Source organism: Mauremys reevesii, linkage group 1, assembly GCF_016161935.1.
Source record: "Mauremys reevesii isolate NIE-2019 linkage group 1, ASM1616193v1, whole genome shotgun sequence".
Lineage (NCBI taxonomy): Eukaryota > Metazoa > Chordata > Testudines > Geoemydidae > Mauremys > Mauremys reevesii.
In genome coordinates this window covers 99,353,422-99,367,610 of record NC_052623.1, presented here as the reverse complement: position 1 = coordinate 99,367,610, position 14,189 = coordinate 99,353,422, and the positions used below count along the sequence as shown (strand labels likewise).

Genomic DNA, 14,189 nt, shown 5'->3' with positions numbered 1-14,189 from the left:
TCTGACCTGTCTTAGCGTGCAGGACTAAGATCCAGACAACAAAAATAAAGAGGTGAATGGCCTTCCATTGGCACAGAAACCAGAAAGAGTGTTCATTAGAAGTGGCTCTAAAATTTTGAGTTTGTGTGGGTGGGAAGGAGAATGTAATAATGTCTATTAGATGAAATTTTGATTTTTTCTCCAGTCTATTAATATATAAAATTGTATGTAATTGTCAGCATAGCTCCCCATTGCTGAACACTTTTAAAAGTACAATAAACGTATTTTTGTATGGTACAGGAATGAATGGTTAGGGGTTCGGTAATGGCTACAGAACTGTTCCCCTCTAGACCAATGGTTCAAATCCAGCCCAAGTTGGTAGAAATGGAAAACTATTTCCATGTGAAGGCTGTTGGGGGCCTTTGTGAAGTGAGTTGATGACCTCAGTGTAATTCCTAATGAACAGAAACCTCCTCATAATTGGAACAGCTGGCAGATATGCCAGTGGAGAAGGCAAGAATTGGGCTTGGCTATGAAATGCCCTATCACACCTGGAAGTGGGTTCCTTCAGAATCCAGGGAACTTTAGTTTGCAGCCTTGTCAATATTTGGCACCTTTCATGAACATTGCAAATCACCTACAGTAATTTGGGAGAGTATATAATTGCATCCTGTAGATAACACAGAAGTCTATATTCAGTAAGTCAACGCATGAAAACTAACGAGTAAGATGGCATCATTCACCTCCAGCCTACTGTCGGCTGGCAGTGTCAATGCACATGGACCTTGCATACATTTCTTTTGGTTCCTTTACACGCCTGCAGTGGTGCAAAGAGACTACAGTCTGGCCACAGATACCCAGTTGAGAAAGGATTTTATCAGGTAAGAAATTTACCTTTTTAATATCAGTGTCTCCCACAGCTCTACTATGTATGGGCTAGCCCCCTCCTGTAGGCAGTTTTCAGAGGTGGTTCAAAGCTGTAGCACAGCCTGTGCTAACCACACCCCCTTCTCCCATCTGATGCCAGATGATTCATTCCAAAGCTGTGTAAAAACTCATAATATGATTAGTAACAACAATTTAAATTCCAACCAATCAACTATGTAGTAGGGCGATGGCCTACTAGCATAACTATCAAAATTAAACACTGTCCCTGGGCTAGGAAGCCAACCGAGGAAGACAGGGAGGACAGAATTGTGGGAGATGATGTTAGCAGAAAGGAAACTATCCGGTAAGAAATTTTCCATTCTGCAGCCCAGCATCTCCCACAATTCTGATACATCTGGGAAGTAGCAAACTGTGAACAGAAGTAGGGAGGGATAAGAAAAGCAAGATGAGATAGGGAAGACATCGCTCTCCTGAGTTAATTGCTTAAAACAGCAATGCTATTACTGGAGCCCTGCCTGCAGCACCTGCCAAAAGGAGGCCTCTGCAGAGAACTGAAAGTCCACTTTATAGTGCCTAATAAAAGGTGTTAACCAATTACCACTCTGCTGCCTTGCAGATCACTGAAGTGGAAGCACAAGCTCTATTCACCCACAAAGTCACCATAGATCTTGTGGAGTGTGCCTTGATGCTGTCTGGAATAGGAGCACCTGACACCTTCTATGCCTCTACTGTGCATAGCTTGATCCATCTAGCTAGTGATGGCCTGGATACCCTGAGTCCTTTGCACTTCAGATGAAAGGAGACAAACAAGAAGCCCAGTGTTCTTGTTGATTCAGTGCTCTTTGAACCTCTAATGTGAGCCAAAATTTTCTGTTGCTTGCTGTGGCTTTGGGGTGAATGAACGGAGAACACTCTCCTGTGAGGCATGGAAAGATGAATTTGCCTAGGCAAGAATGATGCTGGGATTCTTAGCACGATCTTGTCATCATGGAACACACAGTGGGGTCCTGCATAGATACAGCTGCCAAGTTCAGAAACTTGTCTAGAAGATGTGATGGCGACAAGAGAACAGTGTTGATGGATAGGCAGAATGGAGATATTGATGTCAGTGGTTCAAAAGGGTGTATGGTTATGGCTTTTAATCAGCAGTGGGTATCACTTAGGAAAGATTGGCTAAACCTGCAGTTAGACCAATCTGACTGCTCTGAGCAACCTGGATACCTGATGGTTCTCTGTCAAGGAACCAGAGGATCCTATAAATAGGACACTAGCTGACACCTGGCACACTATAGTGCTGCACTGAAGTCCCTTGTATACGCCTTCTTGAAGAAAGTCCAGGATAACTAGGAATCCTTGGGATTTTTGTTATGTGCTTTTGTTATGTTCTTAATAAATGATGTCAGATCTCACTGGTAGCGGCAATGGTGGTTCTGATTTCAGTTCTATCAGACTGGAGAACTCTGTTCTCCTTAGCCAGTGCTGAGCTAACACTATCACCTTTCCTTCTCCTTGCTCTATCTTCTGGATCACCTTTCCTAGAAGTGGAAAGAGTGGGAATGCATATAGCAGGCCTTGTGTCCGTCTGTGCAAAAGAGCATCCGGAAGGGATTTGGGGTCTGCTTTCCTGGTGAAGTACTTTGGCCACTTTGTGCTCTTAAGATTAGTGAACAGGTCGACTTACATGGGAATACCCTTGCAGATGTTCAGAGGAATTGTCCACCATCTGAGAGAGTTGAGAACCAGATTCAGAACAGTACCTGGTGTTGAATGCATTCCGATAAATGGTTTCATACTTTCAGGAGAAAGGACTCTTTGTCACAGAAGTGTCTGTTTCCATTCCCAGGTGAACTATTTTTGTGGAGGGAGTTAAGGCGCTCTTCTTGTGTTTATCACAAATACGTATGCTTGAAGCAGATCCAGCATCTGGACTTTGGCACTGTGTTTTGCTGCTTTAGTCGGATCGCTGATCAAGATGTCATCTAGGGATGAAAGGTTACTGGTGAGCACCCCAAAGAGCCTGAGGCTAGCTAATATCACCACAAATATCTTTGTAAAGACCCAGGGGCCAACAAGATGCTGAATGGAAGCATTCAGTGCAGGCAGTGGGCTATGCCATATGCAAATCTCAACAGTCTGTGGCAGTACAGTCATATAGGAGCATAGAGTTATGCATCTGTTAGGTCTGTGGAAGCAAGGAAGTCCACCTGAGGCAAGGATGCTCCTGGTGAAGCTAGGGCCATCATGTTTTCTTTATCATTTGCTGAGCTGCTTGAACTTCAGGACTGCTCTGACTCACCATATGCTTCTGGACAACAAAGAAAATGGAGTTCTAAGAAACGTTCTTCAGAGGGAACCTTTTCTATTGCTCCGATCTCCAGGAGATATGAGATTTTGTATAATACCAGCTCACATTTGATGGCGTCTCTTGAGATGGGGAATTGGATGAAGGTGAGGAGCTTCAGGGAGTGTCCATGATTCACTACCTCTCAACCACTTCTCTGTATTCAGTTGAGACCATTCGTCTGAGGAGAAAATTCTACCTTCTAGATTCAGGTCTGGACAGAGGTACATTTGTTTGTTGCCACAGAATGCTCTTAGAGGTGGTAGATTCCCCTCTGGATTTTCCACCAATCCTCAATTCTAGGATTTTCCCTGATATACCTGTTGTCTTTTGTCTGATAGCTTTGCGAGGAGGATGGATGAAAGGAACACTGTTGTCTGTTGCTAGGTTTATAGTCCCACCTTAAAAGCAGCAAAGGTATATATATATATATACACACACACATACACACCCACCCACCCACCCCTGGAAATTTCCACTACATGCATCCGATGAAGTGGGTATCCACCCACGAAAGCTCATGCTCCAATACGTCTGTTAGTCTATAAGGTGCCACAGGACTCTTTGCTGCTTTTACAGATCCAGAGTAGCACGGCTACCCCTCTGAGACTCAGTCCCAGCTTAGAGCGGTGAGTTGGGAGAGAAAGGGAAGAAGGGAAGGTTTAGGTTTGGCAGCACTTTCTGCCATTATTTTATCTAGTTTTTCCACCAGAGAGGAGAGAGCCTGTGAATTTACATGCACACAGAATTTGCTTGAGTGAGCCTCAATCTTCCAGAGGCAAAGCCAGATGTGGCTGAAAAGCTTCTTGCATCCATTGAGGATTTTGCCAAAGAGGCTGTTGCTAAGGAACTTTTCTTATGATCAGAACTTGGGATAGTCTGTCCTTCATGGCTTTAAGTTCATCCAGGCACAACATTGTGGCCCTTCTAAAGCCCTTGTAGATGCTCCAAAGGAGACTGACAAAGTCCCTCCTGAGGGGGATCCTGGGGAAAGACATCGCCTTCAGACAGAATTACTGTATCTCACTAGAGATGCTATTGCAGCATTGACCTTTGGTATATCTGTAATGGGTTGGGGTTGTTTTTTTTTGGCTCTTGCATCCCAGTAATATAAAAGTGCCTGCCTGTTTATGCATTTACCCTTATCAGGTGTTCCCCATTCCTCTCTGATCACATCCTCAAAGGATGGGAGCAGTGCGATTACTGTTTCAGGCAAGGATTTAGAAGATAGGTATTTGCCTTTAGGTTTGTCCTCTAGCATCTGCTCACATTGGATCTGGATTGTGGTTGTAACCTTTTTGCATATTTTGGGGGTGTGGGAGGCTTCTGTTGCTCAGAGCCTGAATTTGAGAGCTCCCCTTTCTCCTCAGAGGATAAAGGTGTCTGAATCAGAGGACAAATACCTCTCAGGTTTTTAAATACCTTTCTATTCCTTTTTGAAATTTTTAGCCATTTTGGCATGCTTTGCAGGTGTTCCCACCCGGCTGTGACCAAGGCACGGTCGTTTGTAGCAGCTTGCTTTATGCAACTCCTTGACTCCTCTGGATAAGTCTTCCTCAGACTATGTAGTCAATGTGCATCATCAGTACATAGGGTATGTGCAGCTACACATCACAGTGAAAAGAAGGCTGCATCCATGCTGTGGTATGTAACAACATGTGTCAGTGAAAGGCTTGGGCAGGAGCAGACAACAGGGAAAGATTCCAGCAGTGGGATGCTACCCTGCTAAAAATAGCAAGGTAGACAGGGGAAGCATTGCTTAGCCATGTAGAAAGCCAGATAGGGAACATACTCACAGGGTTCAGGTGTGTTTTTACTTGCCTAAGCAGCGCTTCACCAGCCAAACTATTTATACCTGTGCTAGGATGCGTGTAGTACATGTATCGTGGAATCATAAGGTGAGTGCAGTGTAGACTGTACCCTCGGTTTCCTCCCCTTCATGGTCCCCCCTGCCCAGGGGATGGGGTTTTGAGCTGGGAGAATGGCTGCTGAGTATGAGTCCTGCTTCAATCCTCAGAGAACTTAAGACCTGTTTTGGGACTTGGGCAGTGGTACCTGGAGCCCCTCAAGAGTTTTTGCTTTCCAGACCTGTTGTGCCCCAGGACTCACCGCTGGGGCTGGCAGAATGAAGTCCTCCTTGTGCCTGGAGTCTCTTCCTGCTCTGCATCTCCAGATCAGGGTTTTCTCTGTTGGAGCCATGGCTTCTCAGGGCAAACGTAGTGGGGAGGGAACACAACATGCCTGTCTGACTCAAAGCCCCATGCCCTAGTAGTGTAAAGGTGGGCTGTTTGAGAACAAGCAAGGCACAATTCACCTTATGATGAGCCTGGAAAGCTGCCTCACAAATAGAGCAGTGTTTGGCATCAGTTCACTGTTCCTGCTACAGCTCTGCCATGTCTGAGAGGCGGCTGAGAAGTCTGGTAGGAAGGCGCTGCAGTGCTGGCACTGGATGGCTGAAAACACCTCACTCAATGCCTGATCCAGGAGAGGAAGAAGAAAGGCTGCTTGCTACTGCCCCCCCCCAAAAACCCAGATAAAATGAAGGCCAGCAAAGAAAGTGGAACAAAGTGACCTGCCCTTGGACTGCTGCTGGATAAGGGGATGTGGTTAGCATGGGCTGTCTACGGCTTTTGAACTGTCTCCTTCAACGGCAGACATATCAGAGTTCTGGGAGATGCTGACTTTCAGAATTCCTTTCCTGACTGCTGTGCCAACCATTATACGGGGGTACTAGGTGTGTCAGGGGAATGCTGGGGAAGGAACAAGGTACAGCTGCTCTCTGCATAGTCTCAGCCTGCGTATGGTCCATTAGTGTAAATCAGGACAGCTTATGGGCTGCTGTAATTTATGACAGTGAGGGGGTCAGAGCAGCTGTAGCCTGAGAATCAGGGTGGAGAAACCTGCTCCCTGATGCCCCTTCCTGTTCCAAGTTGATCTTGGTGCAGGAGATAAACTGGCTCTAAGTTTTCAAGTCATAATGCATGAACAGAAGGGTGTGGAAGGATCATTTCCCAAAGCTATTAGCCTCTGCAGTTATGAAAATCTAGAAAATGGGCAGTTATATAAAAATACATTAATGAGTTGATACACAAGGTTGTCAGATGCCAGATGACAGGAGAAAAGCTTCCGGATGTGGCCCATTTTACTACCAGTAGAGTAACACTTAACTGCTATGGTTACACTAAAAGACAGATTAAATTGATGTTTTCAAATAATCTGGTATGATGCAAACTAGCAGGATGAGGTTATCTGATGACCAATGAATGTATTCACAAATATGAAGAGACTGAATGTCATACCACATATTTATATTCAGATGAACAATGAATTCTGAGTTAGGATTTTGTATTCACTGTGTTTGTAATGTGATGTCAAGGAATTGTTTACCTTTATATTAACAGGCAAGTACCACAGATTGATTTATATTAAACAACAAAACAGAGCACACTGGGTAAAGAAAACACTGAGTGCTCCTTAAGAGAGTTATAGCTTTTCTGCATAAATTAAAACCTTTATCATGTCAAATCGTAAAATATATTTCCTGTTTCTATTCCAAAATCAGTATATATTTTCAATGTGTGAAATAACATTTGTCTTGTACATGAGGAAACCCAGAACTATTCCTACTCCATTAGTTGAGACTTACACCAAAACAGAATGCTCTCTCCTTTGGAAGTGGAAAACACACATAACCAACACCATTTTGTTGTGGTTAGCGGAGGAATGTGATAATTAATCTTGTAATTATTCTGCAGATCGTGTGAAATTATAACAACCCACTTTTTCCAGCCTCAACCTGCCATTCTTGACCTGAATTACAGAGAAGAACTAGCAAGGACATAATTTAAATGAGTGACTTAGTCATGTTGCCATTTTGCCTTAGTGAAAGGCAAATATTTCATCTATCTTTAAACTAAGGGTATGTCTACACTACCCGCTGGATCGGCGGGTAGCGATTGATCAAGTGGGGATTGATTTATCGTGTCTAGTCTAGACACGATAAATCGACCCCTGAGCGCTCTCCCGTCGACTCCTGTACTCCAGCGCGGGCAGAGTTGACGGGGGTGGGGGAGAGGGTGGAGGGGAAGCGGCAGCAGTCGACACCGCAGACATCACGGCAAGTCAATCTAAGTACGTCGACTTCAGCTACGTTATTCACCTAGCTGAAGTTGTATAACTTAGATCAGGGGTCGGCAACCTCTGGCACGCGGCTTGCCAGAGCAAGCACCCCGGCGGGCTGGCCCAATTTGTTTACCTGCCGCATTGGCAGGTTCAGCGGACTGCGGCTCCCACTGGCCGCGATTCGCCGCCCGAGGCCAATGGGGGTGGTGAGAAGCGGCGTGGGCGAGGGATGTGCTGGCCGCAGCTTCCCGCTGCCCCCATTGGCCTGTGATGGCAAACCACAGCCAGTGGGAGCCGCGGTCCGCTGAACCTGCCAATGCGGCAGGTAAACAAACTGGCCCGGCCCGCCAGGGTGCTTACCTTGGTGACCTGCGTGTCAGACGTTGCCAGCCCCTGACTTAGATCGACACCCTCCTCCCCGCTGTGTACACCAGGGATAAAAGGGAAATACTGTTAGTTTCAAACAAGTGTACAACTGAAGCAAACATGAACAAAATCTATATATTTAAGCTATAACCTATTACAAATATGAATGTTCATTTCTTTTAAAAAATTCAATACGCTTACTATTAAATAAAATCAATGCTGTGAAGAAACAAAATGTGACAATAATAGGTCTAGACAATTTGACAAATACCAAATCAAGTACAAACAAGAAGATTTCAAACAATGACTTAATAGGAATGTCCACATGATACAGGAAAAAAAAATTGTCAAAATGATTTAAATCACGCTCAATAAATAGGCACTTCAATAAAGTACATATTTACACTGGCATTCTGAATGCCAGGGCATCACAAAGATGTATGGCTTTATTACAATGGATGGAAGATGGCAACTACTTAGAACCCAGTGCCAACATGGATTATAACAAATCCAGTGAGTATTTTGTTTTTCAATTATTCATAGAAAATTTAATCCTGATTAAGTATCCTTGGGCAGGAATACATGAGTAGTTGATGACTGAAACCAACATTTATTTGAAATGCTTCTGTTAATTTAATCTGTGTATATGGCTTAATTATGATTGAATCCTCAATGTAAGAGAAATGAATTATATCAGGATTAAAATTCTAGTACTGCATTACACATTCTTTCCTAAAAAAAAGGCAAGCCTGCTGTTTTTATTACTAGTGTTGCCACCTCTTCAAAGCCTCAAATAGAATTTTGCCAATCACACTTATGTTTTTAGTAACATTCCTCTCAAAAGTGTTATCAATAAAACCCCATTGCTGCTCAAGTTAAAATTTGAACTAATATCAACACTGGTGGGGAAAAAAAAAGTGCTTTTCCTTTTGCACGAATAATGAAAGAAAGCTTATTGCACAGCTAGCTGTAAATATTTTACAATGATTTCTAGAGCAATTTTGTTTTTCAGGTCCTTTAAATTTAAGCACTATATTTTCTTTTAAGCATTTTCTTTACAGAATAAAAAGAAAAGCAAACTTTTATTCTGTGTATTACACTGATTTCATAACTGGCTTATTTCAGACTTGTTTGAGCTCATAGCCACTTAAAGGACTGGATTCTTTTAGGCCTTCAAACTTAATATTGATAAAAAGTCATGGAGTTCTTAGAGTGAAAACACTGTGGCTATGAATGGGACAGGTTAGGTTTGTCCTGCTTTGTTGTCATACCTCACAGCACCGCATGCATCACAAACACAGTCTCTATTCAAACGTTCAGATTTTAAATATATTTTCATACCACCAGTTTTATTTTTAAAAATCAATGTACCTAATTTGAGGACCTGTTCAGATCCAGGATCAGTGATGTCCTCTGGTTTTATGATTCAGTTTTTCCAGGGAAACTGATGTAGCACACTGACCTGATGAAAATAGCTGTATTTGGGTCATTATTGCATTGTATTCTTTCCTAAATATATCTCAGAAGTAATGTCGACTTTTATGTCCAGATGCCACGGTCAGTGGCAATGTCACTGATGACAGAGAAGACACTTCCCAATATAGACTATGAGACAGAAAAAGTCTGTAGAGGATAACCATGGAGATGGACTGGCAGAGGATAACACCTATGGTAATAACCTAAAGACAAAAAAAAAGAGTGGGGGGAAAGAGAAAGTTAATGCTTTGAAAAAAGAATAAAATAAATCAGTTGACTTTATTTTTATAAGCACAATGAAGCTTACTGCAAATCTTTTGCTCCTGCAGCAGTTACAAAGGGTTTGAGCATGGGTCTGGGATCCAGGAACTCTTGACTAGTAATTCTGGATCTACACTAGCTCAGTGGGTAGCCCTGGACAAGTCACATAATCTCTCTGCCTGTCTGCGCTCTTGGAAAGCTCAGTCTTGTAGTTCACCACGACTAAGGGCTAGATTCACAAGAGAGACTTGGGTGCCTAAATCCAACATTTAGGCACCAGTGGCATTCACAAAACCACTGCTCAGTTGCTTCCTAATCCCATAGGCGCCTACATTTCCACCGATAAAGTCCATGAGGCACCTAAAATTCTGCCAGTGGTCATGCACAAAGCCACTTAAGTCCTGACACCGCTGAACTACTTGGAGCCTGCCTCACATAAAAACCTTGGTGGGATTCTCAAGAGGCAGGGGCAACACTCCAGCAGGGCCAAGTCTGGTCAACATGCTCTTAGCATGCCTAACATGCAACGATGGTTGGAGGAGATGCCACTATTGCTATGGCCACACCCCTTTATACTCCGTAGTCCAATGTTTAGAGCACTCACCCAAGATGTGGGAAGCCTGGATTCAAATCCCTCCTCTGCCCGATTCAGAGAAAGGACTTGAACCTAGCTCTGCCACCTCCCAAATGAATGCCTTAACCACTTGGTTATAGGAGGGTTTTCTGGGGTGCCTCTCTCAATCTCTTCATCTGAAGCTGTTCCACTTTGTGTGAAATACTTACAGTCATTGGGCTAGAGATGGAGTGTGTAAACAACTACAGATGAACACTGAGCATTGCCACACCTAAGTCCCCCTTGTGAATGCAGCCCTTAGATCACACAGCAGTAAAATGAGCCCTGGCTGCAAACAGCCTCCATCCGTGGAGCTGCAATGGTGGTGATTTATTGGTCTAATTTTCTAGTATAGGCAAGGCCTTTTAATCTCAGTTTCTCCATCTGTAAATGATGTGCATGTTAATAGTTACCCAGCTCACAAGGGTTGTGTGAAAGTTTACTTGTGTGTGTAGGCACTTTGAGGAAGTTCTATATAAATGTACAGGACATCTTTTTTAAATATTTGTTTTTCTCAACTAAATGTGACAATATTTTTCTCTATTTTGAATTAAAAGGTAAACAATGTTAAATCTTCATCGTTTCAGAACTGTAGTTGTCCAAGCACAGTGATCAAACTTCTCCAGTACCCAAGAGCAGAAATCCTCCTACAGTGTCCTACCAGGTCTCTACATATCACAAAGCACTGCACTGAATCCTATCTCAAGAGAGCTGAAACCCCTCGGCATCAAGGTTTTCAGCCAGCAAAAGAAAACTAATGTTCTGACTAATGCAGCTATAGGAATAAAAGCCCTAAAAGTAAATTATGGGCTACATTTCTTCTATATTTTTAGTAGCATATTTTCTACATATATAATGATCCAGTCTCAGAAAATATTTGCACACTCATATATTCACTGCATTAACCGCAAGGAATGAAAAAACTCTGCTCTGGAATGATGTACTCACCCACCTGAGAATGAGGGTGCACTTTATCTGAGTGTGGCAGGCTCCACACACTAGCTCCCATATTAAAGCAACAAGAAAGCCAAATAATAATGAAAAACAAAGATGGATTTAAGACTTTACAAACTGAATTACATATTTGGAGAACATCTTTTTATCCAAAGAATACAGTTCTTTGTGGTTTTCCTGATCTCCTTAGCCACTTAAAGATTTTTTTTTTTTTTAGAATTAGCCTAAAAGCCTCCCCAGAGATTTTTTTACAACAAAGTTGGCAAAAAGACAAAAGTTGGTTTTACCTAGAATAATTTTTTTGCTTTACCTTAGCAAGCATCTCCTGCTTCTTCCTACAAACTATTACCTTTACATTTTATAAGGCATGCAGAGTTTCAGCCACATGATTCCCATTTGTGTCAGTGAGAGTGGTATAGCTAAAACTCCATGGGTTACTTTGGGAATGTAAAGATTCGAGGCCTTGGAACATGCGTTTTCTAATAAAAGAAAACCCAACAGAAGGAACAGCTCCTCTGCAGCTTATGCAGAATTTCTAATTAAATCCCACATTCTTTTTATCTTATCCATACATACCTTCTCTCTTTGATAGTCTCTAAATAGCACAGAAATGGTTGCAAGACCCGGGTGGCACAAAAACCACAGGATGCAGCCCTGAAAGAGAATAATGGAATTTTATATAATTTATTTTGATGTGTCGGTACAGAAGATAGATATGACAATTAGGGGGATTACGTTTACATGTTTCCAAGTTTCCATCTTGAATATCCATTGTTCTGCAATCAATCAACAGAATGAAAACCACACTTTATGCTTTAGGTCACACTTTATGCTTATCACATCAAATTTAACTACTCAGTGTATACTGAAAGAATACAATTTATTTAAATCAATCAAATAAAATACGTAATCATTAACTCTCCCATGGACGTAAAGCATAGTCCAGTCAATAGCATACCGGAAGAATATTTACAAAGAAAGGGATTAATTTTCCAGATGTGACCCCTACTTTGGCAAAGGTGATATAGAACTCCCTTTTGAGTGTACTTCTCTCCACTTTGATGATCTGGTAGAGACCACAGGCCAATGACAGAGATAGGCAAACTCTTAGACCAATAAGAAGTCCACTTGCTAAACTGTGGTGTGAATGGTAGCTGTGGTGATTAGTATCTTCAAACTGCTCCCAAATTAGTAAAATACTCTGCAAAACAATAACAAAGTACATTTAGAGTAAATACGGTACCTACATGTTACATTCCTTCAGATAACTAACTTTGTTTATGATAGTACCATGATGCCAGCTATCAGCACAAGAGCCACGGTTTTGTCTTCTTGCCTGAAACTGCCATGCTACCAAAAGCAACAGAGCTGGAACTGTTCCTTTGGCACCACCAATAAACACATTAAGTACAACTGACGCGTCTGTTAGCAGGGAAGGAGTCTGATTCCTGACTTCCCTCATTTTTTGAAAAATTCACGCATTTAAAATGTCAAATAATGTAGTGACCTAGAGCAGCAAGACTGCAGCTAAATTCCATTTTCTCCTTTGAGAGGAACCTGATGGGAAAACCACAGTCCTGCTTCCACTAAAGTGGGAGTTTTGCCAATTGACTTTAATAGGAGCAGAATTAGGCCCATAGGCACTAGCTCTCAAAAACTGATACCCCTTCCTACCTGAATTAGTATGCTCTCTCCAGCACCTTCTTCTGTGACTTAGGGCCTGAGCCACAGTCCATTGAAACCAAAGGGAAGACTCCCAATTGATTTCTGTGGACTTTGGTTCAGGCTCATACTTAGCATAGCAGGGAACATCAACTACTATTAAAAGAGTTCCAAGGCCCCATTTAATTTCTGTTTGGGACTAGTACTAGTTACAAGGATGACCAAAAATCTTGTGCCAGTCCACTTCTGGCTCCCTTCCAATACCAGCAGCCATATGCTGGCAACATTACTTTCCTTCATTACTGTCTCTAGTTTTTCTCTGCTCCTCCACTTCTCTGTGCTTCTCAGATTCTTTCTTCTCTATTTTTAATTACTTTTTAGGCACCCCAATAAGATAAAATTTACTATAATGTTAATGATTTATTTGCTACTCTAAATTGACTTTATTTAATTACATTAATTCAACTCATCTCAGTATATGTCCTAGACCATTTTTATATTTGCAGGACCAATTCTGCATCCAAACAGCTCAAGAATTCTCCTAGATGGATCTGAAAGACCACTAGATATCTCAGGATCCTGAATTGAGGACGCTAAGCAGTAAACGATAGTGGATGTGTTATCACCTGTTACATACTCTTGCTTTTTTGTTATTTTATCTACTCAAGTGTTTAAAAAGGATTGAAGGTCTTGATGTTCGTTCACCAAAGTCATAAAATATTGAAATGGGATGTTCCCAGTTCTGTCATAGTTATCAATATACTTCTTCCAAAGTTAGTAGTAGCAGCTGCTCAGGTAACAGTACTACCTAGTTTGTGTACAGTACAGCAAGAAAAGTCAACACAAATACAAACCTGGGTTACAACAACTACTACAGCAATGCCAGTGGACGCTGGAGTGGAATCCCACTGAAGGGGTCTGCTTTGAGATTTCTTCATTCTGCCTATCATCCAACCCATACACAAACTCAGCAATAGGTACAGCATTTGTATCTGACAGACTATGTCACACACTAGTGGGAATCAAAGAAAGTTAATGTAGTCACAACAACATAATGGCAATTCCTTTCTCTAGCAGAAAAAACACAGTATAGTGGCAACTGTATGGTAAATCAGCTACTGTAAAATCGACATGTCTCAATATAATTTTCACTCTTAATTCAACACTATAGACATTGAGACTATCTGAATATATGTTTTTCATGCTGTGGATAATTCTCTATGTGAAATTTTATTTAATCAATTCTGAATTACATCATTATCAACACTCCCTTATTAAGGTCCCAATCCTGCAATTAGCTCCAAGCAGGCAGATGATTATATACACGCAGAATCCCACTGAAGACAAGAGACTAAGCCCAGGCTCAAGCATCCACCTTCATGAATCTGTTTGTAAGGTCAGGAAACTAAAACTGAAGTCTACATATCAATTACTAAGTGTGTCTTTACCCTGCAAATACAAAATGTATTAGAATGGGTTGCCTTATTTACCCAGCAGGACTTTTGTTTCCAAGATCAGATTCCTGCA

General features: G+C 42.0%; 1 protein-coding gene across 1 annotated transcript in view; it reads right to left on the bottom strand.

The window, feature by feature from the left end:
* Positions 1-7,817: 7,817 nt before the first annotated feature.
* Positions 7,818-14,189, bottom strand: part of GPR180 (G protein-coupled receptor 180) — a 30,595-nt gene continuing 24,223 nt past the window's right edge. The window contains exons 6-9 of the mRNA XM_039516514.1: positions 13,517-13,674; positions 12,010-12,201; positions 11,577-11,654; positions 7,818-9,375 (exon numbers count right to left, since the gene is read on the bottom strand). Coding sequence (XP_039372448.1) covers positions 9,217-9,375; positions 11,577-11,654; positions 12,010-12,201; positions 13,517-13,674 — 587 coding nt within the window. The 3' untranslated portion in view covers positions 7,818-9,216. The remainder of the gene's footprint in view (positions 9,376-11,576; positions 11,655-12,009; positions 12,202-13,516; positions 13,675-14,189) is intronic.